The following is a 23282-nucleotide window of genomic DNA, read 5'->3' on the forward strand; positions in this document are numbered from 1 at the left end:
TAGAACCGATGGTGACCCCCCCCCCCCCCCTTGTTTTTCTCTTGAGGTAAAGCTGTGTTTTTTATCCTTGTGTCAGCCTGGATGTATTTCTGTGTATCGGCATCTAAGGACTCCCTTCTGACTCAGAGTAAACTCTCATATATACGCACAAGAGATCAGCTTTGCATTACGGTTTTCATCATTAGGAAAGCATTGCTGGAACGGTTCACCTTTAACCTCGCAGGCCGTGATGAGTCCAAGCGCACAAATCCATGTGTATTATACTTTACAGCAATACATGTGATGGTTTATTTATTTCACATCAGATACAATACAACTATAATCTATAACCCAAGCATAGTCCTGACCAATGTGTTCATTAACAGTCACCACACTCTGAAAACTGTCATTTGATTGTAATGGTATATTTTACACACTATGTATAAATGAGCATATTAATACGTGGGAATAACAGTTGATAGATCAAGTATATGGTCTTGACACGATCTGAACCACTTGAATGAACTAATCTGTCAGCCAGATCGCATTTTTTGCATTTTTTCTCACAGAGGTTGAAAATTCACAACTTAATAATCATATTTTCCACATCAAACTCATTGACGTGGAACTCAGTCCGATGGCTACCGTTTGATTCTCTTTAATTGTCTTCATTTCTTGTATTCTTCTTCTACGGTCTCTATTTGGCAGCCATGGAAACCGTGGTATCTCTCCACACACTCCAGCGCACACTAGTCGGAGACGCTTTAGTCCTACGGTGTCTAACAAAGATGACCTTGGACAGTTGTCCTCTGTCTCTTTGTCCTTTATCACCTCTTTTCTCACCGTCCCCCGTCCCCCCATCCCTCTCTTATCGCCGTCTCACTCTTATCACTCTCCACTCTATTCTCCCCTCTCTGTCCTCCGCCTCCTCTTCACTCCACCTGGATCTATTTCAACCCTCCCCTCCCCTCTGCTCTCTCTCTCTCTCTCTCTCTCTCTCTCTCTCTCTCTCTCTCTCTCATCCTCTGTGCGTTCCTTCTGTCCATCAGCAGCAGCTGGAGAGGAAAGACAGCCAGAACAGCTCGCAGCACAGCGTGTGCAGCCATCGCAGCGCCCACACTGACTCTCCCAGCCACCCGCCCTCCTCCGCCATGCCCGGCGAGGCCGTGGCGCCCACCACCCCAGCCGCGCCCACCCACCCGCTGCCGGGCCTGCCGCCCCAGGACCCCCCCGCAGATGGCACCCTCACCCTGCAGAAGAAGCCGGACCCCTTCAAGATCTGGGCTCAGTCCAGGAGCATGTACGAGAGTCGATGTGAGTACTAGACGTTAGGTTCGTATCGAAGTGGCGGGGGGAGCAAACCAATGAACACAATATGACTCATAATAACCATAACCCGTGTAACATCTAGAGATGGAAAGACATTCCTTTGCGGTATCAGAAAAGCGCTGACTTGATGGTCTTTAGTTTGATGGATTTAGTGAAACAGGCCCTTGGAACTTCACTGACTACTCTGCTCAGAGAATCCTGCCTGAGCAATACTTAGTGTGCGTGTTTGTGTGTGTGCGACGCGTGTGTTTATGTACATGTGGGCTAAACACGCGTGTGTGTGTGTACATGTGGGCTAAACACGCGTGTGTGTGTACAAGTGGGTAAAGTCTCCTTGAAACACAGAACTGGTTTCTGATGAGTAGTGCAGCTGTGGGCTCTGTGTGTGTGTGTGTGTGTGTGTGTGTGTGTGTGTGTGTGTGTGTGTGTGTGTGTGTGTGTGTGTGTGTGCGCGTGTGTGTGTGTGTGTGTGTGTGTGTGTGTGTGTGTGTGTGTGTGTGTGTGTGTGTGTGTGTGTGTGTGTGTGTGTGTGTGTGTGTGTGTGTGTGTGTGTGTGTGTGTGTGTGTGTGTGTGTGTGTGTGTGTGTGTGTGTGTGTGTGTGTGTGTGTGTGTGTACGCACTACATCCATTATTCCCAGAAGAAGCTCGTTTCAGACCACTCGGCAGCAAGGTGCAGGAGGCCCTACTGTACGAGGACAAGGGAGCGTGTACCTTAACCCGTCTCGCTGTTTAAAATGTCTCTATATTTAATCAGTGGCACTGAGAGCCTCGGCTATAAGCTAGCTAGTGTACTGGCAGCGGCAATAGAACTGAGATTGAGTAGCAGTTGATGGAATACAGGAAAGCAGCCTTTAAAAATCCCTCCATATCCTTTTGCAATCGCAGCCCCAGTCCTACATTATTCATGGGGGGGAATGTAGTGAGTGCGCCGCCAACGCACTTCTTCTACTGTACTCACTAGAAGAGACTCTTGAGAGACCAAAGAGAGACGGATGGATCCTTCAAAATAGCGGGTCACCGTCCTGGTCCCTATTCTGGCTACATTTAGATCTGTTAGACCTTGCATAGTAGTAACGATAGATATAATTAAAAAAGGGAATATCTACTGTCTTGTGTAGAGATAATATGACGGCACGCACGCCTGCGTTGTACCGCTTGTTAGTAGCCAGGCTGACAGGGTGTGGTGATGATGTCACTGCCCAGGCTGAACTTCAGTGTTTGTCACTTGAGTTGTGATTGTTGCCGGTTGGCCTGGCAGGCAGGCAGGGCTGTGTGGTGCTGGTTAATCACACTGGCTGCCTGTGGAATCTAGGTCTGCTGCTGATTAAATATTAACTGGGCCCGGTGAGCCCTGCGTTAAGCTCAGGCTGATTGGTATATCTGTTTGATCAGCCCTCAAGGAGCTGCTGTTAGAGTCGGCTGGATTAGAATGGGAGAGAGAGAGAGAGAGAGAGAGAGAGAGAGAGAGAGAGAGAGAGAGAGAGAAGCAAGGGGAGAGAGATGGGAAAGAGAGAGAGCGGGGAGAGAGAGGGAATGGAAGCAAGGGGAGAGATAGATGAGAGAGAGGAGAGAGAAGCAAGGGGAGAGATAGATGAGAGAGGGAGAGAAGCAAAGGGAGAGAGATGGGAAAGAGAGAGAGGGGGGGAGAGGGAATGGAAGCAAGGGGAGAGATAGATGAGAGAGGGAGAGAGAAGCAAAGGGAAAGAGATGGGAAAGAGAGAGAGGGGAGAGAGAGGGAATGGAAGCAAGGGGATGGATAGATGAGAGAGAGGAGAGAGAAGCAAGGGGAGAGAGATGAGAAAGAGAGAGATGGAGAGAGAAGCAAGGGGTAGATAGATGAGAAAGAGAGAGGGGGGAGAAACAAGGGGAGGGGGGTGGGAAAAGAGATGGGGGAAGAGAGAGATGAGAAAGAGAGAGGGGGGGTAAGCAAGGGGGGAGATGAGGGGAGAGAAGCAAGGGGAGAGAGAGATGAGAAAGAGAGAGGGGGGGTAAGCAAGGGGGGAGAGGAGGAGAGAGAAGCAAGGGGAGAGAGAGATGAGAAAGAGAGAGGGGGTAAGCAAGGGGGGAGAGGAGGAGAGAGAAGCAAGGGGAGAGAGAGATGAGAAAGAGAGAGGGGGGGATAAGCAAGTGGGGAGAGGAGGAGAGAGAAGCAAGGGGAGAGAGAGGGAAGAAGAGGAATATAGAATATAGGAATATGTGAATGTGAGCGTGCATGTGTCTGTGTGCACGCAGGCCCACACAGGCACACGTTCTTTGAATATGTTAGCGGGTGCATCCAAGCATCCATAAGTCAGTGGATGGAGTGCACTAGAATAGCAGTGTTTGGTTCAGTGTTGAGTGCACTGGAATAGCAGTGTTAAACTGTATCAAGTCAACTGACAATGTGAATATTAGGGCTGTCCCCGACTAAGGATTTGGATGGTCGACTAGGATTGGCCAAAATTTGCCGTTAGTCGACTATTGGTCGACAAAAAATAAATAAAAAATAAGTATAATATTTTTTAACTTTTTTTTTATCATTCCATTTGGGCTGTGGGGGGTGCTTAAGGTCTGAAGGAGTCGACTGAAGGCTTCTTGTCCTCTGCAAAAGCATGCAATTGGTCCACTGATGGATACATCTTGATATTTGTCTAGTCTAGTGTGTTCATTAGATGGGTGAAATCCTCTTTCAGTGCCTCTGTGCCTGTTTTCGTAGGCAGTTAGTAGCCTCTGGTATGCGTGCCATTAGCGTTAGCCACGCTTCTAGGCCTCTTTTCTTTTGGAAAGAGTGATATTTTTTTTTAATAAAAATAATAATCTTTTTTAAAAAAATTTAAAATTATATTCGACTAAGAGGTTGGCCAGTCGACTACGGCTCCTTTCGACCGATTAGTCGACTAATCTATTAATAGGGGTCAGCCCTAGTGAATAGTATGCATTTTTTTTTTAGATTTTTCAAAAAAAAAAAAAAAAAAAAAACTCTCCTGCGAAATAAGCTGTGACCTGTTTTGACCTGCACCTCAAATAAGCTGAATCGAGAATAGTTTAGAACAGGAATCGAAATGGAGAATCGGAATCGGAACCGGAATAGTTCAAATCCAAACAATCCCCAACCCCAGTGTTGAGTGCACTGGAATAACAGTGTTTGGTTCAGTGTTGAGCGCACTACAGGGCTCTACAGTGCAACCATTTCACTCACATTTGCCCCTAAACATTTATTTGTGCAAACCGGAAAAATCTTTTAGGAGCACAAGTGTGCGAGCAATAGCTTTGCGTAGTGGTCGTGTCAATGCGCAATTGTCATTTCATAATAGACACAGAGCAGTGCGGACCTTCAATTTTAGAAGCTATTGCCGCTTTTTCCACTGCATGGTACCTACTGGACTATAGACTCGCTTTTGGTACCTGGTGGTACTTTGTTCGTTTTCCACCGCAGGTAGTTTGATTCAGTGTTGCGTGCTCCTGCCAGTGCCTGGTTGAAGAGTGGAGCCAGAGATGGAGACGGGGAGGTTGCATCCATACTGGGTGCCTCCTGCTGTGGCCATTTTCTTTACTACCAGGAGGCCGACAGACTCTCCCCTCTCCGTCCTCTCTCTGTCGCCGTTATCTGTGGCTGATCTGTGTCTAGGATTCTACTGACTGGCCATTCAGACACGAGTGCAGAAAACGGTGCTGTGCGTTTGCTGTGCATACAAGCTCTAAAAAATAAACACCACTCCATGACATCCTACTCACGCTGACACTGATGGCTGGCAGCTGTGTAACGCAGGAGAGAAATGGGGGAAAAGATGGAACACTGCTTGACTTCGGCGCTCTTACCAATGCTGCTTTCACCAACTGTTGTGCTCGAAACTGCATTCGGTAACTGTCAATTATTTTCCCTTCCCTGTGAACAGTTAGCCAGTGGAGGTCTTTGATGTCCTGTTTGCAGGTTGTGTTTAAACTTGTGAATGCCCAGTGAGTTTACAGCACCGGTCCTATTGGATCAAAGTTGACGTTTTTTTTCTTTTCTTATATTCACGGTCTAGAGATTGGAGGGAGTGAAAGTTCCAACTTTGGAGCGATTTATCCCCTTTCCCCGGTAAGCTAGTATGACGTGTTTGGTATCAGTGGATTTCTTGTGATCTCAGGTTTCATATGGTACTAACCTTGTAACCTTCTACTCTCTTTCGCTGTGTATGCACTCTCCTACTAAGGAATCCTACCTTGCCTATATTACTAGCTACTATGCTAATATGCACTCAAGACTGTACCACTCAAGTTCAACACTGTTTGACGAACAATATCTCTGACCCTTAGCTGCCAGAGTTGTACCCTTCCTGCTGACTTGTTGTACAGAAAATGTAAATGTAAACTAGCTTAAAACCTGAGCCCACTGAGTCCTTCAGAAAGACGTGATGGTGATGTCAGATGATTCACCAGCAGGTTTGGGAGGGTTGAACAAGTTAACCAAGGTAACCAACAAGTTAACCAACAAGTTAACCAAATTCACCTACAAATTGACCTACATTTAAATTGTGAATTTTAAATAACTCTAATAAAAATAAAAAAAACATTTTAAATGCATTTTTTTGTTCATCTTTGTCGACAATTTAATTTAAATGGTAAATGGACAGCATTTATATAGCGCTTTTATCCAAATCGCTTGACAATTTTATGGAGGCAACCGCGCAAGGTGCCAACTTGCTCATCGGGAGCAGTTAGGGGTTAAGTGTTGAGCGCTGGTCCTGTGTGGCAGGGGTCTACAGAGCTAATGGGACCAGCGCTGGTCTTGTGTGGCAGTGGTCTACAGAGCTAATGGGACCAGCGCTGGTCTTGTGTGGCAGTGGTCTACAGAGCTAATGGGACCAGCGCTGGTCCTGTGTGGCAGTGGTCTAGCAGAGCTAATGGGACCAGTGCTGGTCGTGTGTGGCAGTGGTCTAGCAGAGCTAATGGGACCAGTGCTGGTACTGTGTGGCAGTGGTCTAGTAGAGCTAATGGGACCAGCGCTGGTCCTGTATGGCAGTGGTCTACAGAGCTAATGGGACCAGCGCTGGTCCTGTATGGCAGTGGTCTAGCAGAGCTAATGGGACCAGCACTGGTCCTGTGTGGCAGTGGTCTACAGAGCTAATGGGACCAGCGCTGGTCTTGTGTGGCAGTGGTCTAGCAGAGCTAATGGGACCAGCGCTGGTCTTGTGTGGCAGTGGTCTACAGAGCTAATGGGACCAGCACTGGTTGTGTGTGGCAGTGGTCTAGCAGAGCTAATGGGACCAGTGCTGGTCTTGTGTGGCAGTGGTCTAGCAGAGCTAATGGGACCAGCGCTGGTCCTGTGTGGCAGTGGTCTAGCAGAGCTAATGGGACCAGTGCTGGTCTTGTGTGGCAGTGGTCTAGCAGAGCTAATGGGACCAGCGCTGGTCGTGTGTGGCAGTGGTCTAGCAGAGCTAATGGGACCAGCGCTGGTCCTGTGTGGCAGTGGTCTAGCAGAGCTAATGGGACCAGTGCTGGTCGTGTGTGGCAGTGGTCTAGCAGAGCTAATGGGACCAGCGCTGGTCCTGTGTGGCAGTGGTCTAGCAGAGCTAATGGGACCAGCGCTGGTCCTGTGTGGCAGTGGTCTAGCAGAGCTAATGGGACCAGCGCTGGTCCTGTGTGGCAGTGGTCTAGCAGAGCTAATGGGACCAGCGCTGGTCCTGTGTGGACAGCAGGCAGTGCAGGAGAAATCGACCAGGTCTCCCGTGCAGACAGGCCCTGTGGGCGAACAGGCTGACACACAGATCCTGTCCTCCCACAGTGTGCTCCGGCCGCAGAGAGTTGACGAGGCGATAGGTGTGTGTGTGTGTGTGTGTGTGTGAGTGTGTGTGTGTGTGTGTGTGTGTGTGTGTGTGTGTGTGTGTGTGTGTGTGTGTGTGTGTGTGTGTGTGTGTGTGTGTGTGTGTGTGTGTGTGTGTGTGTGTGTGTGTGTGTGTGTGTGTGTGTGTGTGTGTGTGTGTGTGTGTGTGTGTGTGTGTGTGAGTGATAACAAGTCAGAGAGTGTAAATATGTCACATTCACACAGAAAGTGTCTCCTACTGTGCGTGGAGCCTGGCCAGGCAGCAGAGTGGCTCACATGTTAACCCCACAAATAACCTGGGCTGTGACCGGAATTAATCACTACTCAGACTTTTTTTTTTTTTTTTATATATAGTGTCCGAATTGTAATACAAATGCGTGGAATACATTTGAGGGCACTTATTGTTTCCCACAATGCACTGTAATATTTAGTGAATATCTATGCTCACTAGAATATTATTACAGGACCATGCCAGTATAATTCTGACTTCTTGCCATTACTGGAAATGGCCAGTCCTTAAGGGTTATTAACCTTCCGTGTATTGTTGCAGTGAAAGGGTTAACCGTTTGGTAGTGCGGCAGTGAAAGGGTTAATGGATTTTGTGTTTGTTGTTGTATACGATTGAGTGTTTCGTTTACTGAACACCATTCAAACTACCATTGGTATTGAAAGGGGGTTGAAAATACTCCATGAGACTTGAATGTTGTTTGAACGTTTCTAGGCATTAAGTAACTCAGCCTTCTGAAAACCACAGTGTCATTTCCCCATTACAGTCTCTGGTAACGGAGAGACTGGTATGGTCCTTTAAAACTATACCACACAATGCATTGTGCATATCTGTCACCTAGCAACCAACAACCACACAGGGTGTCGGCAGCAACGATGGTGTCCTCAGCCAACTCTCCAGACCTGGGCCCTCATTCATCAACCTGACTTACGCACAGATTTGTGCTTAACCTGTGCGTACGATCATTTCTAAGCAAAGAGTGGGATTCATCAATTTCAACTTGAACTTGACTCCGTGCTTACGTGTACGCACAGGTCAGAGCACACTTAGCTGACGCCCAGTGGTAGAATATCGTTACTACGCACAAGCGCTCCTCAGTACATGCATTCGTTCCAACGCGGAAATAAAGACACTGGCCGTGTTCTGTATGAGTCTGACCCCCGTAATTCATTATAGTTCATTGTGAAATAGCGATATTAGTGTAATTATTGTCAAACCCTAAATAGCATGTGGAATAGGTCTTTCTCTCCGAATGAATGCAGGTTTATATATATAGCGTTATGGGGTGCACTGACTGCGCTCGCAGGAACTGTTTTCAGAGATAGCATCAGATAGAGATGAATGAGGGGCAGTCTAATTGCAGAGAGAACATAATATTAACTAGAGTCCACTACCCGAGACACCTCCTTCATTTGTACAGCAATTTGGGACCCAAATTGGAGCTACGAGCTTAAAAGCTTTTCCGTGCTTATTTGATCAAGGTCCAGCTGCAGAGCTGGAGAGACAGACAGCAGAGAGACAGACAGACAGACAGATAGACACTGTTCCACAGTGTGTGTGTGTGACCACTAGTAGAGACCCCCCCCTCTGGACCACCTCCCAGTAGAGACCCCCCCCCCCTCTGGACCACCTCCTAGTAGAGACAAGTTTTCTGAAATTTATGTTTATATATGCAAATGAGGCACTTCCCCATTAAATATGTGGACATTTATGGATGCAATAAGGCAAAATGAAGTAAAATGAACAACTAAATGTGTGTTATTGATGTTTTATTGTCACTAGTTTCATAGAAGACATGTTTAGGAAGCAAAATATAACAGAATCTCAAAATCAACAAAAAAGGTATATTTGCCTATTCACCTGCAGTGTCTCGCCTTAATCCTCATCTTCGTCTTCTTCCTAGAGAAGTCTCTACTAGGAGGTGGTCCAGAGGGGGGGGGCTGAGTCTCTACTATTAGACTAGTAGTCACACACACACGCACGCACACACACACACACACACACACACACACACACACACACACACACACACACACACACACACTGTGGAACAGTGTCTGTCTGTCTGTCTGTCTCTCTGCTGTCTGTCTCTCTGCTGTCTCTCTCAAAATAGTATAAGTGCTATCTTGGCCCTGAGAGTTGCTCTCCGGCTCTGCAGCTGGACCCTCTCAAATCAGCACGAAAAAAGCTATAAGCTTATAAAACGATTTAATATGCTAAACTTCGTTTTAAATTCCTTAATTCACTTTTGTTTATTTCATAAAGATTTTCCCGACATAATGATACCTGCCCCGACCAGATCCGTGACTCTGTTGCGATACAGATGAATTATCTACTCAGAAAGCTTATAAAACAATTTAATATGCTAAACTTTGTTTTTAAATTCTTTAATTCACTTTTGTTTATTTCATAAGGATTTTCCCGACATAATGATACCTGCCCCGACCAGATCCGTGACTCTGTTGCGATACAGATGAATTATCTACTCAGAATAGTATTATAAAGTGGCTATCTTTTATGCTGTAGATCACTGCTGGTATATGTGCGTGCAGAACCTTTATTTCAGCGGGGACTGTAGTATTTATTTGACGTTACTGTACAATATATGTGTATTAAAAGACGGAGCTGTCTTTTATTGTATTATAATAATTATTAATATTGAAAATAGATTAAGAAAGGCATTCTTATTCCAGCATGCATTAATGACACTAACGGGCAACGGCAAAACAGTGGTTAATGGTCTTTATTAGTGTTTGCGGTGTCCAGGCAGCAATGGTCTTTTAGGAAGTTAATAGGTATAATATCCGACAGTGTACAACACCCTCGGTTTAGTCCATTCTTCCACATTTCATGGGGGTGTCCATTACCGTATAATCGGGGCGGTTCTGGTATGCAAATACTTAAAACAGTGCACGAGCTCAAACGTAGGATCAAAGTCATATTCATCATGACAGGTGTGCGTAGAACCTGCGTACGCACGTGTGATGAATCCCGATTTCCCTGTGCGTACACTGATTCTACATTCTGTGCTTACGTGTGAAAATAGAACATATTCTACGCACACATTGATGAATGAGGGCCCTGGTCTCATTGTGATGGCTGCTAATGGAGAAAAACGAACACCTTATTGACCAGGGATTGATTAAGACACAGAATGGTGATAATTAGACGAGAGAGAGAGAGAGAGAGAGAGAGAGAGAGAGAGAGAGAGAGAGAGAGAGAGAGAGAGAGAGAGAGAGAGAGAAAACGGAAAAAATTTGCTGCGATAAGCATCCAGTGATTATCCCACCTCAACGCTAAATTAAAATCAGTCAAAGTGGGCTGAGGGTCTCAGTTGTTCTCCTCCACTGAACTCTGTCACGTTCTTGTTGTGCTTTCAGTGCCGGACTGCCAGGAGCAGGACATCTTCCTGTGGCGGAAGGATACAGGTTTCGGCTTCCGCATCCTGGGAGGAAACGAGCCTGGGGAGCCGGTGAGTATCCCTCCGCCGCTGTGTCGCTGCTGTTAGCTCGACCGGTTCACACGACGCAAGGAGAGTATCCCTCCGCCTCTGTCTCGCTGTCGTTAGTTCGACCGGTTCACACGACGCAAGGAGAGTATCCCTCCGCCTCTGTCTCGCTGCCGTTAGCTCGACCGGTTCACACGACGCAAGGAGAGTATCCCTCCGCCTCTGTGTCGCTGTCGTTAGTTCGACCGGTTCACACGACGCAAGGAGAGTATCCCTCCGCCTCTGTGTCGCTGTCGTTAGTTTGACCGGTTCACACGACGCAAGGAGAGTATCCCTCCGCCTCTGTGTCGCTGTCGTTAGTTCGACCAGTTCACACGACGCAAGGAGAGTATCCCTCCGCCTCTGTGTCGCTGCCGTTAGCTCAACCAGTTCACACACGACGCAAGGAGAGTATCCCTCCGCCTCTGTGTCGCTGCCGTTAGTTCGACCGGTTCACACGACGCAAGGAGAGTATCCCTCCGCCTCTGTGTCGCTGTCGTTAGTTCGACCAGTTCACACACGACGCAAGGAGAGTATCCCTCCGCCTCTGTGTCGCTGTCGTTAGTTCGACCGGTTCACACGACGCAAGGAGAGTATCCCTCCGCATCTGTGTTGCTGCCGTTAGCTCGACCGGTTCACACGACGCAAGGAGAGTATCCCTCCGCCTTTTGAAGGAGCTGGTTAATTTCCTTCATTATTATTGATTGCTTTTCATTCACTTGTTCCTTCATTCCTCGTTACCTATCATCGATATCGACATAACAAATAATGCATTGTGCGCACACACGCGTACACGACCACACAAACAAACAAACAAAAAAACACTTTATAGCATTGCATCTCTGGATGTTCTGTCCTTTCCGCTTGGTAAATTGTCCAGTTCTGTCAGAGGTTTTCTTCCTTGCATCACTTGTTACCCCCCCCCCCCCCCCCCCCCTCCTTTCTGTCCATCCATTTCTTACATTTGCCTGTCTTCTTGTTATACAACAGCAGAATACACTGGAGAGAGAGTGGGAAGGGAGAGAGAGTGAGGAAGGCAGATGAAGGGAGAGAGAGAGTGATAAGGGAGAGAGGGTGAGAAGAGAGAGAGTGGGTGAGAAAGGAGAGAGAGTGAGAAATGAGAGAGAGAGAAGGGATAGAGAGTGAGAAGAGAGAGAGTGAGAAGGGAGAGAGAGGGAGAAGGGAGATAGAGGGAGAAGGGAGAGAGAGAGGGGGAAGGGAGAGAGAGTGAGAAGGGAGAGAGAGAGTGAGAAGGGAGAGAGAGTGAGAAGGGAGAGCGAGAGGGAGAAGGGAGAGAGAGTGAGAAGGGATAGAGAGAGTGAGAAGGGAGAGAGTGAGAAGGGAGGGAGAAGGGAGAGAGAGTGAGACAGGAGATAGTGATAAAGGAGAGAGAGAAAGGAGAGAGAGAGAAAGGAGAGAGAGAGTGAGAAGGGTGAGAGGGAGAAAGGAGAGAGAGGGAGAAAGGAGAGAGAGTGAGAAGGGAGAGAGAGAGTGAGAAGGGAGATAGAGAGTGAGAAGGGAGAGCGAGAGTGAGAAGGGAGAGAGAGAGTGAGACAGGAGAGAGTGATAAAGGAGAGAGAGAGAAAGGAGAGAGAGTGAGAAGGGAGAGAGAGAGTGAAAAAGGAGAGAGAGTGAGAAGGGAGAAAAAGAGTGAGAAGGGAGAGAGAGAGTGAGGAGAGAGAGAGAGAGATTGAGAAGGGAGAGAGAGAGAGAGTGAGAAGAGAGAGAGAGTGAGAAGGGAGAGAGAGAGAGAGAGTGAGAAGGGAGAGAGAGAGTGAGAAGGCAGATGAACAGAGAGCGTTAGAATGAACGCAGCAGGCTGTTAGGTCGACCCAGAGGAGTTGCTATGTTGTTACGTTGCCTGGTTAGATGAGCTTGTCTTTTCCCTCCACACAGGGTTATGTTCGCTCCCACACAGTGCTAACGGCACAGAGCGCCTCCCTCCACAGCCCTGGCAGGCTCCCTCCTGGCTCAGTTATAACTAACTTAAAGTAACACGCAATTAAGTCGTTAAACTGTGCTGTGTTGATTGGATTAATATCAAATGAAGATACGAGATTTAGTATCTTTCAAATCCATTTCCCGTAACCCCGCTCGGCGCCGCTCGGATTTACTGCAGGGTTTTGTAAATCTAAATAATGTCATAGTAATAAGCTTATGTATTCATGCCATCCTGTGTAAATAGACCACACAGTGAATTGCAATAAGATAAGATATTCCTTTATTAATATTATTGAAATGCAGGCATCATAGCAGCATGGGGGGAGGGGAGGTACAGGTATGGTCATGGTAATAGTAGAAGACATAAATACAGGCAATACAATTATAGTACAGTACAAATGTAAAAAATAAGCAGTGTAAATAATATAATTAACTGAATAATATACACATATGAGCAAGTAGGCAGTGGGATCAAGGTGCAGATGAGCGTCTGTATGCCACTCACCCTCACTGTATCAGTTATACATTTACAATAAATATGGTTGCAATAAACACTAAATACGAATGTACTAAAAACCACTAAATAGATACCAGACACTAAATATTACCATGAAAAAATGTCATCCCGTGAGACACGTGTAGTGAATCACAAGAGCGTTCTGTTTGTCACATCATGGATAAAGGGCACGTTGTTGTGTAAAGTAAACACCACTGACGTGTTGCATCTATATCCTGGTCATCATCATCTTCCAGATATACATCGGGCACATAGTGAAGTACGGGGCGGCGGACGAGGACGGGCGCCTGCGCTCCGGCGACGAGCTGATCTGCGTGGACGGCACGGCGGTGGTGGGCAAGTCTCACCAGCTGGTGGTGCAGCTGATGCAACAGGCGGCCAAGCAGGGCCACGTCAACCTCACGGTGCGGCGCAAGACCAGCGGATACGGAGGTGAGGGGGGGGGGGCCGTGAGACACACCCATACATGTCTGTCTGTCTGTCTGTCTGTCTGTCTGTCTGTCTGTCTGTCTGTCTGTCTGTCTGTCTGTCTGTCTGTCTGTCTGTCTGTCTGTCTGTCTGTCTGTCTGTCTGTCTGTCTGTCTGTCTGTCTGTCTGTCTGTCTGTCTGTCTGTCTGTCTGTCTGTCTGTCTGTCTGTCTGTCTGTCTGTCTGTCTGTCTGTCTGTCTGTCTGTCTGTCTGTCTGTCTGTCTGTCTGTCTGTCTGTCTGTCTGTCTGTCTGTCTGTCTGTCTGTCTGTCTGTCTGTCTGTCTGTCTGTCTGTCTGTCTGTCTGTCTGTCTGTCTGTCTATGCACCACCATGTAAACCATATGGGGTGGGGGGGGAAGGGGAACAGAAACCCAGGACTACGGCTCTGTGTAAAACAACGTCTTCCCGGTCCTCAGTGTCTAAAGGAGAGGGGGACGTGCCCCCATCCCCGGCCTCCTCCCACCACAGCAGCACCCAGGCGCCCAGCCTGACGGAGGGCAAGAGGACGCCCCAGGGGAGCCAGAACTCCCTGAACACCGTGAGCTCCGGCAGCGGCTCCACCAGCGGCATCGGGAGCGGGGGAGGCGGGGGCAGCGGGAGCGCGGTGGTGCCGGCCAGCCTGCAGCCGTACGACGTGGAGATCCAGCGGGGGGAGAACGAGGGCTTCGGATTCGTCATCGTGTCGTCCGTCTCCAGGCCCGACGCCGGGACCACCTTCGGTAAGTGGGCTGGATTGAGCTGTAATACAGCTAGAGCCTGGGATGTAGAGCCGGGACTATAAGATGTCTGTTTTTTTTTTTTTTTGCTTATTGATTTGGTCGGTTAGGTTTGTCTTTTTTTTTGTAAATATGAACCAGCCGTGATTTTTGCGGGGATAATCTGGTTGAGTTTTGACTAGGGATGTCCGATATTATCGGCCTACCGATATTATCGGCCGATATCGGCATTAAAATGTGATATCGGAAAATATCGGTATCGGTTTTCAAATCTTTTAATTTTTTTATTTAATTTTTTTACATTTCTATAACCTTTATTTACCCAGGCAAGCAAGTAAGAACAACTTCTGATTTAAAAAAAAAGTATGCATAATGTTGTGTTAATTCCACAACAAGAGATATGTAATGTTAATTACCTGAAATTATAAAAATTTTGGGGGGGGGGAAACCCTGCATATATCGGTATCGGTTGATATCGGTATTGGAAATTAAGAGTTGGACAATATCGGTATATCAGTATCGGTAAAAAAGCCAATATCGAGCATCCCTAGTTTAGACTTTAATCAGAATTAATCTGTTTGATTCACCGGGCATTCGTTTTTTTTCCAGTGAATATCTCTTTGGAAAGAGCCTTTCTGAAGAGAGTTATTTTTTCCGACTGGTTGACCTGCTCTCGGATTGTGAGCTGCATGCATAGTAACTGCAAGACTGAGTCCTATTTTTGGTCTTGCAGCATAATTTCTATAATAGAAAGTTCATAAAGTGTTGAAAAAGACTTACCATACCAACACCACCAACACAGAGAACATCAACGTGCCACTCAGGGGAAAATGATTAATGCCGTCTCTCTCCTGGCGCCATTACAATATTTTCAGCCACACAACTCATTGAATAGCCAGGGAGTGGCGTTTGACTTAACGACACAAACCCACAATCATGAGCTTATATAGGGAGAAAGAAATCTCTTTATGGTGCAAAGAGCGCATTCGCCTCGGAGACCAGGGCCGGCTACTACAGCTTTATCAAGAACGCCATCATCACAGCGGCCCTCGCCGACCCACTCAGCATGTAATTGAAGTATGCTCAGCACACAACCCATAGCTGTCCATACCATTTATGTATGAAGGCAAAGTAGGGGAATTGCGTCCATTAAAGTCGCTCAACCATCGGAAAAAGGGATCGTAAATGTCCTCCTCTGAACAAATTTGTTATCAAGATGCCCGTGATTGGTCTGAGACACCAATGTCGTGCCAAGGTCCCTTTTAACTGAACAACCACCGCGGTGATGGACTGTGTGGCGTTTCCACACGTAACACACGTGAGAATGGATGACATGCCATGCTAGCGACCACTGACTGCTCGGGGGGGAAATCGTATCGATCGATTGCTTAAGAAAATGGGTACATACTTTATGGTGACATGAGAGATACAGTGGCAGCCTATCTATGAATCAGACTTCCTGGTCTCTCAGGGTCTTGCTTTCTCCGTCGACCGCATTCAAACGGCAGGCAGAATGTCCACCGTGTGAATGCGCTCAGTCGCTCTGTGTGTTTGTGCTGCTGCTGCTGCTCTCCTTGCTCTGCTCTGACCCTGCGCCTCCTAGTGGCAGCGTGAGGTGGATGTGTGGGCCGCACCCCCCCACCCCCACCCCCGCGCGGAATCAAACCACGCGAGCCGGAATATTGAGCGCGGCGCACGTGTGTTAGAAATAAACAGATGAGACGCTGACTGAGAGGCCCTTCAGTCGGAGAGAGCTACATGTCTGTTGGTTCCATAATGAACAAAGAGCTTCGTGCTGCTGCATCCACCTCCTCGTACATCATGGAAATACAAACCGCTTCCCTCCAGCCGAGGCAGGCAGGCAGGCGAGCCCCCTCCCCCCCTCCCATCCCCCTCCTCCTCCTCCTCCGGCCCCGGCTTGCTGTTGTTGTTGTGCTCAGCAGATTGGGTATTAAATCCCTGGTATTTGTCACTCCCGGTAATGTCCCATATCTCATTATTTGGATAGAGTGGCAGGAGACAAGCAGTGTTTTTAATCAAGACCGAGGGAGAGGCGCTGGAAGCTAAGGCGATATGTGATACATATGGATGTTGAGGAGAGGAGGAGGAGGTGGAAGGGAGAGAGAAGAGACGGAAGGGAGAAGGAGGGAGATAAAGGGAATGAGAGGGGGGGGGGGGGTTGATAGGAGAGAAAGAGCCCCCTAGGGGGGCTGTTCGGAGCTGCTATGTAAACATGATGTGCAATATTGAATGCTGCGGGTGAGGCTTGTGTTGCCTGCAGAGCGCAGATTCAGCGCCAGCACCAGCGCTCGGTTTATCTCCCCCTCTACGTCTCACGTCACACAGGGTGGCCTAGAGACTTCTGGCTCTTTAGGAATCCGTCTCCGTCTCCAAGCTTGGGGGCGCAAAGACACTGCGTCCCCCATTGATCCGTGGTGGTGAGGGGGAGGGGGGGCAGCGGTAAGGCTGTGAGGGGAGGGGGGCAGCGGTAAGGCTGTGAGGGGAGGGGGGGGGCAGCGGTAAGACGGTGTCAAGCTATTGACAGCCTGCCAAGCATTAGTCACCAGGGGGCCTTGACCAGCGGCAGGTGATTCACAATCCATCGATTAAAGCGTCGGACGGCAGGGAAGAACAGGAGACAAGACCTGTATTAAAGCGTCGGGGGGGGAAGGACAGGAGACGAGACCTGTATTAAAGCGTCGGGGAAGGACAGGAGACGAGACCTGTATTAAAGCGTCGGGGAAGGACAGGAGACAAGACCTGTATTAAAGCATCAGGGAAGGACAGGAGACAGGACCTGTATTAAAGCGTCAGGAAGGACAGGAGACAAGACCTGTATTAAAAGCATCAGGGAAGGACAGGAGACCAAGACCTGTATTAAAGCGTCGGGGAAGGACAGGAGACAAGACCTGTATTAAAGCGTCGGGGGGGGAAGGACAGGAGACAAGACCTGTATTAAAGCGTCGGGGGGGAAGGACAGGAGACAAGACCTGTATTAAAGCGTCGGGGGGGAAGGACAGCAGACAAGACCTGTATTAAAGCGTCAGGGAAGGACAGGAGACAGGACCTGTATTAAAGCGTCGGGGGGGAAGGACAGGAGACGGGACCTGTATTAAAGCGTCAAGGAAGGACAGGAAACAAGACCTGTATTAAAGCGTCGGGGGGGGAAGGACAGGAGACAAGACCTGTATTAAAAGCATCAGGGAAGGACAGGAGACAAGACCTGTATTAAAGCGTCGGGGGGGAAGGACAGCAGACAAGACCTGTATTAAAGCGTCGGGGAAGGACAGGAGACAAGACCTGTATTAAAGCGTCGGGGGGGGAAGGACAGGAGACAAGACCTGTATTAAAGCGTCGGGGGGGAAGGACAGGAGACAAGACCTGTATTAAAGCGTCAGGGAAGGACAGGAGACAAGACCTGTATTAAAGCGTCGGGGGGGAAGGACAGGAGACAAGACCTGTATTTAAAGCGTCGGGGGGGAAGGACAGGAGACAAGACCTGTATTAAAGCGTCGGGGGGGAAGGACAGGAGACAAGACCTGTATTAAAGCGTCGGGGGGGAAGGACAGGAGACAGGACCTGTATTAAAGCGTCGGGGAAGGACAGGAGACAAGACCTGTATTAAAGCGTCGGGGAAGGACAGGAGACAAGACCTGTATTAAAGCGTCGGGGGGAAGGACAGGAGACAAGACCTGTATTAAAGCATCAGGGAAGGACCAGGAGACAGGACCTGTATTAAAGCGTCGGGGGGAAGGACAGGAGACAAGACCTGTATTAAAGCATCAGGGAAGGACAGGAGACAAGACCTGTATTAAAGCGTCGGGGGGAAGGACAGGAGACAGGACCTGTATTTAAAGCGTCGGGGGGGGGGCAGGGGAGGGCAGCAGACAGGGCTGTGCCCCCCCCGGGACACGTGGTGGTTACCAGGAGGCTCTCTCTCCCCGCCCGGGTGATCGGGTTATCGCTGCTGTCAGAACAAAGCGTTGTATCTCCATGAAGTTCGTTTTCTTTTTTGAGGGATGAAGACATTTTTTTTTTCAGATTTAACTCCCGTTCATAAGTTATAACTATAAATACATGGGCGGCTGGGTGGCGCGCAGCGGACTAAGCGCTCGTCACCAACGCGAGAGACACTGTTATCGAATCCAGCTGTCAGCGTTGCCTCCGGCTTGGGCCGGCCGTCATACTGGCTCAATTGGCAGAGTCCTCGGGAGGGAAGCCGGTGGGTTGTAAACAGCGACTTCTACAGGTCGGTCAGGGCGCCTGCACAGCAAGGAAGGGAGATGGTGAGGGTATAGTGTGAGCCTCCCACACGTTACACCTCACCCAATGAGAGTACGCGCTGGCAGGTGAAAAGAAGTGGCTGGCTGACTCCGCATGTATCGGAGGGGACATGCGATAGTATCTATCAACCCTCCCTAGACCGACCAGTGGGGGGCACATGCGAGCAACGGACCAGGAAGGAGGGGAGGGGGGGGGGGGGGAATTGGGATGGGAGAAAAATCACAGAAAAACAGAAGGAGAAAAAGTGGATAATAAAAAAAACTATAAATACATTGGGGGTTCTGAATGGGGACTAATTTCTAGGCTCAAGTAACGTACTCGGGTTCGTTACGAGGTTTCATCTCACAGCAGCACTGTGTTGGTCTGGGATGATTAACCCTTCACCTTCCTCTTCTCTCTCTCTCTCCCCCTCCTCTCTCTCCCTTCTTCTTCCTTCCTTTCTCTCTTTTCTTTTTCCCTTCAATCGACCTCTTCTCCTACAACCAATCAACACAATCACAACAATCAAATCAACACAACCACTGACACCGTATCTCCCACACCGGCAATAAACATTCAAACAAACAAACAAACAAACAAACAAACAAACATGCGCATATTAACACGAAAGCGGGAATGCTTGTGTGGCCATGCCCCACAAAATAGGGGCGCATCATCGAGGGGAGCCCCGCGGACCGCTGTGGCAAGCTGAAGGTGGGGGACCGCATCCTGGCCGTCAACGGCTGCTCCATCACCAACAAGTCCCACTCGGACATTGTCAACCTCATCAAGGAGGCGGGGAACACGGTCTCGCTGAGGATCATCCCGGGGGACGGTAAGGCTCCTGGCTCCAAGCCTGCTCCTGTTTTATAATGCAGTATGAACAAGTGACTTATTCATGGTTCTAGTGGGAGGGGGGGAGGGAGGGATGAGAGGGAGAGAGGGGGGAGGTATGAGAGGGAGAAGGTGTTGCTGTTTAGCAAGAGCAAGAGCACTTTCCTTCAACCTGGAGAGAGTTCCAGGAGGGCGGGCTCCCTGGCAGAGAGAGAGAGAGAGGAGAGAGAAGAGAGAGAGAGAGAGAGAGAGAGAGAGAGAGAGGAGAGAGAGAAGAGAGAGAGAGAGAGAGAGAGAGAGAGAGAGAGAGAAACTAGCCCCACAGACACTACTCTAGAACTTTTTTTTTTTTTAAATGCATACATGAATGTGTGCGTGTGCTTTGCATAATGCCTTCTTGCACACAGTGATGTGTGTTTGTTTTGCTAAATGGCCTAATTGAATAATGAATAATGATCCTTGTCTATATTCTAGGCGAGTTGTCTTTCAGGTTACAATGATCTGTCAGTCAGAATGGATTACAAAAGCACTGCTCGTGTCTAATCGGTGCTTTCTGTCGGTGTTTAATCTCCTCAGCCTGGCTTGGAAAAAGTGACAGGAAATACATAGTTTTACAGCAACAACAACAACAACAACAACAACAACAACAACAACAACAACCAGTTCACAGTGGGCTAGTGTTCTGCCGTGTTCCACAACAATTTTACACGTGTCCGTCTCTGTTATTGGCAGAGGAGAGTTATTGGTCAACCAATGAAAAGACTTAGCTCTGTTCTAAAGGCCCTTGTGTGAGAGAGAGAGAGAGAGAACGTTAAGATGAATTCATATTCACTACTATGTTGCCTGCAAGGCCTGGCAGTCGGCTTGAAATTCAGTGATGACAGCCTTGACTGGAGCCCTTGTTCCTAATGTCAAACACACACCACCCTGTACCACTCACTCCTAATGTCAAAACACACACCACCCTGTACCACTCAAACACACACCACCCTGTACCACTCAAACACACACCACCCTGTACCACTCACTCCTCAGCTACATGTGTAATGCTGCGGTGTGTGGTGGTGCTAGAAGTAGCTGTTCAGCCAGTTGTCCCCCAGAGAGGGGAGAGAGAGAGGGAGAGGGAGGGAGGGAGGGAGGGGAGAGAGGGAGGGAGAGAGGGAGGGAGAGAGGGAGGGAGGGAGGGAGGGAGGGGGGGAGGAGAGAGGGAGAGGGAGAGGGAGGGAGGGAGGGAGGGAGGAGGGAGAGAGAGGAGAGAGAGGAGAGAGAGAGAGAGGGAGAGGGAGGGAGGGAGGGAGGGAGGGAGGGAGGGAGGGAGGGAGGGAGAGAGAGAGAGAGTGAGAGAGAGAGGAGAGAGAGAGAGAGAGAGAGAGAGAGAGAGAGAGAGAGAGAGAGAGAGAGAAGAGAGAGAGAGAGGGAGAGATCGAGAGAGAGATGAGAGAGAGAGAGAGAGAGAGAGAGAGAGAGACTATGAAAGAACTCCCTGCACTGAAGTACATATTCACACACACACACACACACACATACACACATACACACATACATCACACACACACACACACACACACACACACACACACACACACACACACACACATACACACACACACTACCACACACACACACACACACACACACACACACACACACACACACACACATGAAGAGGGGAGCCCAGAGCCCCAGGCTGATGGTCGCTCTCTAACTGCAGGCAGAATCATATTCATGCTATAAGTAACTAGTGTCAATGATGACTAATGTGCACCGCTGTGCTCTGGCTTGTGGCTCAATGCAATTACATTCACAGACAAGAAAGGACGATTGTTCCTTGTTCTCATCAGCCCCCCTTGGGAGAGTAGCAGGAGAAACACAATGACACAAATCAATTCACCCCCACCCCCCCCCCACCCGCCCAGGCCCCCCTGCTGTTTTTCACGAGTGCAGTGAAGCTGGTGTCGTCCATGATGGTAAACGACAACATCACAGGCAGTTAGCATCCGGTTTGAATGGAGAAGCCTTTAGGGGAGAGACCAGGGTGTCTGGAGAGTCCTGTTCTCTCCAGAAAGCTGTCTTCTGTCTATTTAATAGCAGCCATTCATGTATTTTTATTTTATTAATAATAATAACTTTATTTTATACAGCACCTTTCATACATGGGTTACAGCTCAAAGTGCTTCACAGCAAATAGCATACAATGAACATAGGCATGCAATTAGCATACAGTTGAGAGAATAAAAGCAATGCATAAAGTGCGGACATAATGTTGAATAGGTATAAAAAGACAATAAAAGTAGTGCAATGTAGAAAGTGCCGACATAAGAATAGGCATACAATAAGTACAATAAGTACAGTGTTGCTCGAAAGCACGTGACCCCCCCCCCCCCGGAACAGCCAGTCCCCCCAAAACACCCCACACATCATCCCCACCACATCCCCATCCAAGACAGTCTGCCATCTTACATTGCCAGCTTGCAGAGGTCACGGCCCCTACCTACCCATAATAATAATAATAATAATAATAATAATAATAATAGATTGAATTTTAAGAGAGAAGCGCCTTTCTCAGACTCAAGGACACTGTACAAGGAAAAGGATGGAAAAAAATAAAAGTAAGTAATAAAATTGAAAAAATATATATAATAAAATACATAAAAGATCTGTGTATAGTAACAACAAGAAAAGACAAATAAGATAAGAGATAAAAATAAATAAAAAGAAGGAGGCAAGTTCTGTCCAATTGGATGAAGTGGTTAAAATTAACAAACAAACAAACAACAAAACAAAAACAAAACAACGGAATCTGTGGCTTAAAAAGAGTCAGGGTGGGCTACTTGGGAGCGGGGCCGTGTTGCGTGAAGGCAAGTGTAAACAGGTGGGTTTTTAGCTTGGTTTTGAAGAGGTTGATGGTGTCAGAGCCTCGGATGAGGGGGGAGAGGGAGTAATCCTTTGTGTGTGCATCTCTCTCTCCAGAGTCCTCCAACGCTTCTCTGTTGACCAACGCTGAGAAGAAAGCTACCTATCACCACGACGCACACGCCTCAGCAGTCTGAGGGCCCCAGGTGAGTCGAGGCTAACCTCACTCTTCTCTCCGGCACTGGGCTTCAGTGATCTTTAACCATCTGTTGTAGTGTGATAGTAAAGGGTTAACCTTCTGTAGTGTCGGTAGTGAAAGGGTTAACCCTTTGTCGTGTGGCAGTGAAGGGTTTGTCGCAGGTGAAAGGGGTTAACCATTTGGTAGTGAAAGGGATATATAATATTCTACTATAATAATGTCTGTATTTCTTCATAGGAATAACTCAAAGTCCAAAGGGGCTCCTCCCCCTCCTCCTACACAAGCTCAGTCTACACAGGTAAGGATGGAGTCATATTTAATCAATGTAATATTTAAATGTACTTAAGTGCTAAAAAGTCAAAGTAAAAACTTTCTTTTATTCCGGGGTCAATGACATGTTCCGTTTCGTCCTCTTCATCACTCGTACTATCGTTTGTGGCCGTCTTCTGTTAGCTTCGTCACTCTGACTGTCTATTCTTCTGATAGCAGGTGTTTAATCAAAGATCCCCGCTTTCTAGTCTTGCACCAGGGCCAATCAGCATGGGTATGGGCGGGTTAATTTTCCATTGATTGGGATCTGATTGGCTGTTTTTAAATAAATGGCGACCGCAGGATTAATAACGTTATCATTAGTTCGGCCAGAGAAACAAATATACTAATAAAATAGTTGGACCTGTGAGATTTGTACTTTGTACTCTGTAGGTCTGCATTTTAAAATGTAAGAAGTAAAAAGTATGTTTTTTTTTTTCTCTGAAATGTAATTGAGTAAAAGTACAAGTATACAAACCTAATAATACTTGAGTAAAGTACAAATCCCCAAAAAACAGTACTTAAGTATTGTAACAAAGTACAATTATTCAAGTACTTTACACCCCCCTGTCCACTAGTGCTCTACACATGTTG

At 47.9% G+C, this 23282-nt stretch overlaps 1 protein-coding gene across 1 annotated transcript in view; it reads left to right on the top strand.

Annotated features, from left to right (window-relative positions):
• The window catches only part of LOC311244306 (membrane-associated guanylate kinase, WW and PDZ domain-containing protein 1-like), a gene marked incomplete at its 5' end in the record, with an annotated part of 219745 nt that overhangs the window by 191095 nt on the left and 5368 nt on the right, over nt 1-23282 (top strand). The window contains 9 exon segments of the mRNA XM_084333755.1: nt 1029-1293; nt 10482-10573; nt 13283-13478; nt 13931-14237; nt 19125-19158; nt 19160-19328; nt 22298-22344; nt 22346-22386; nt 22617-22677. Coding sequence (XP_084189881.1) covers nt 1029-1293; nt 10482-10573; nt 13283-13478; nt 13931-14237; nt 19125-19158; nt 19160-19328; nt 22298-22344; nt 22346-22386; nt 22617-22677 — 1212 coding nt within the window.

The sequence above is a fragment of the Notolepis coatsorum genome (genome assembly GCF_963971535.1).
Source record: "Notolepis coatsorum genome assembly, chromosome: 17".
NCBI classification, from domain to species: domain Eukaryota; kingdom Metazoa; phylum Chordata; class Actinopteri; order Aulopiformes; family Paralepididae; genus Notolepis; species Notolepis coatsorum.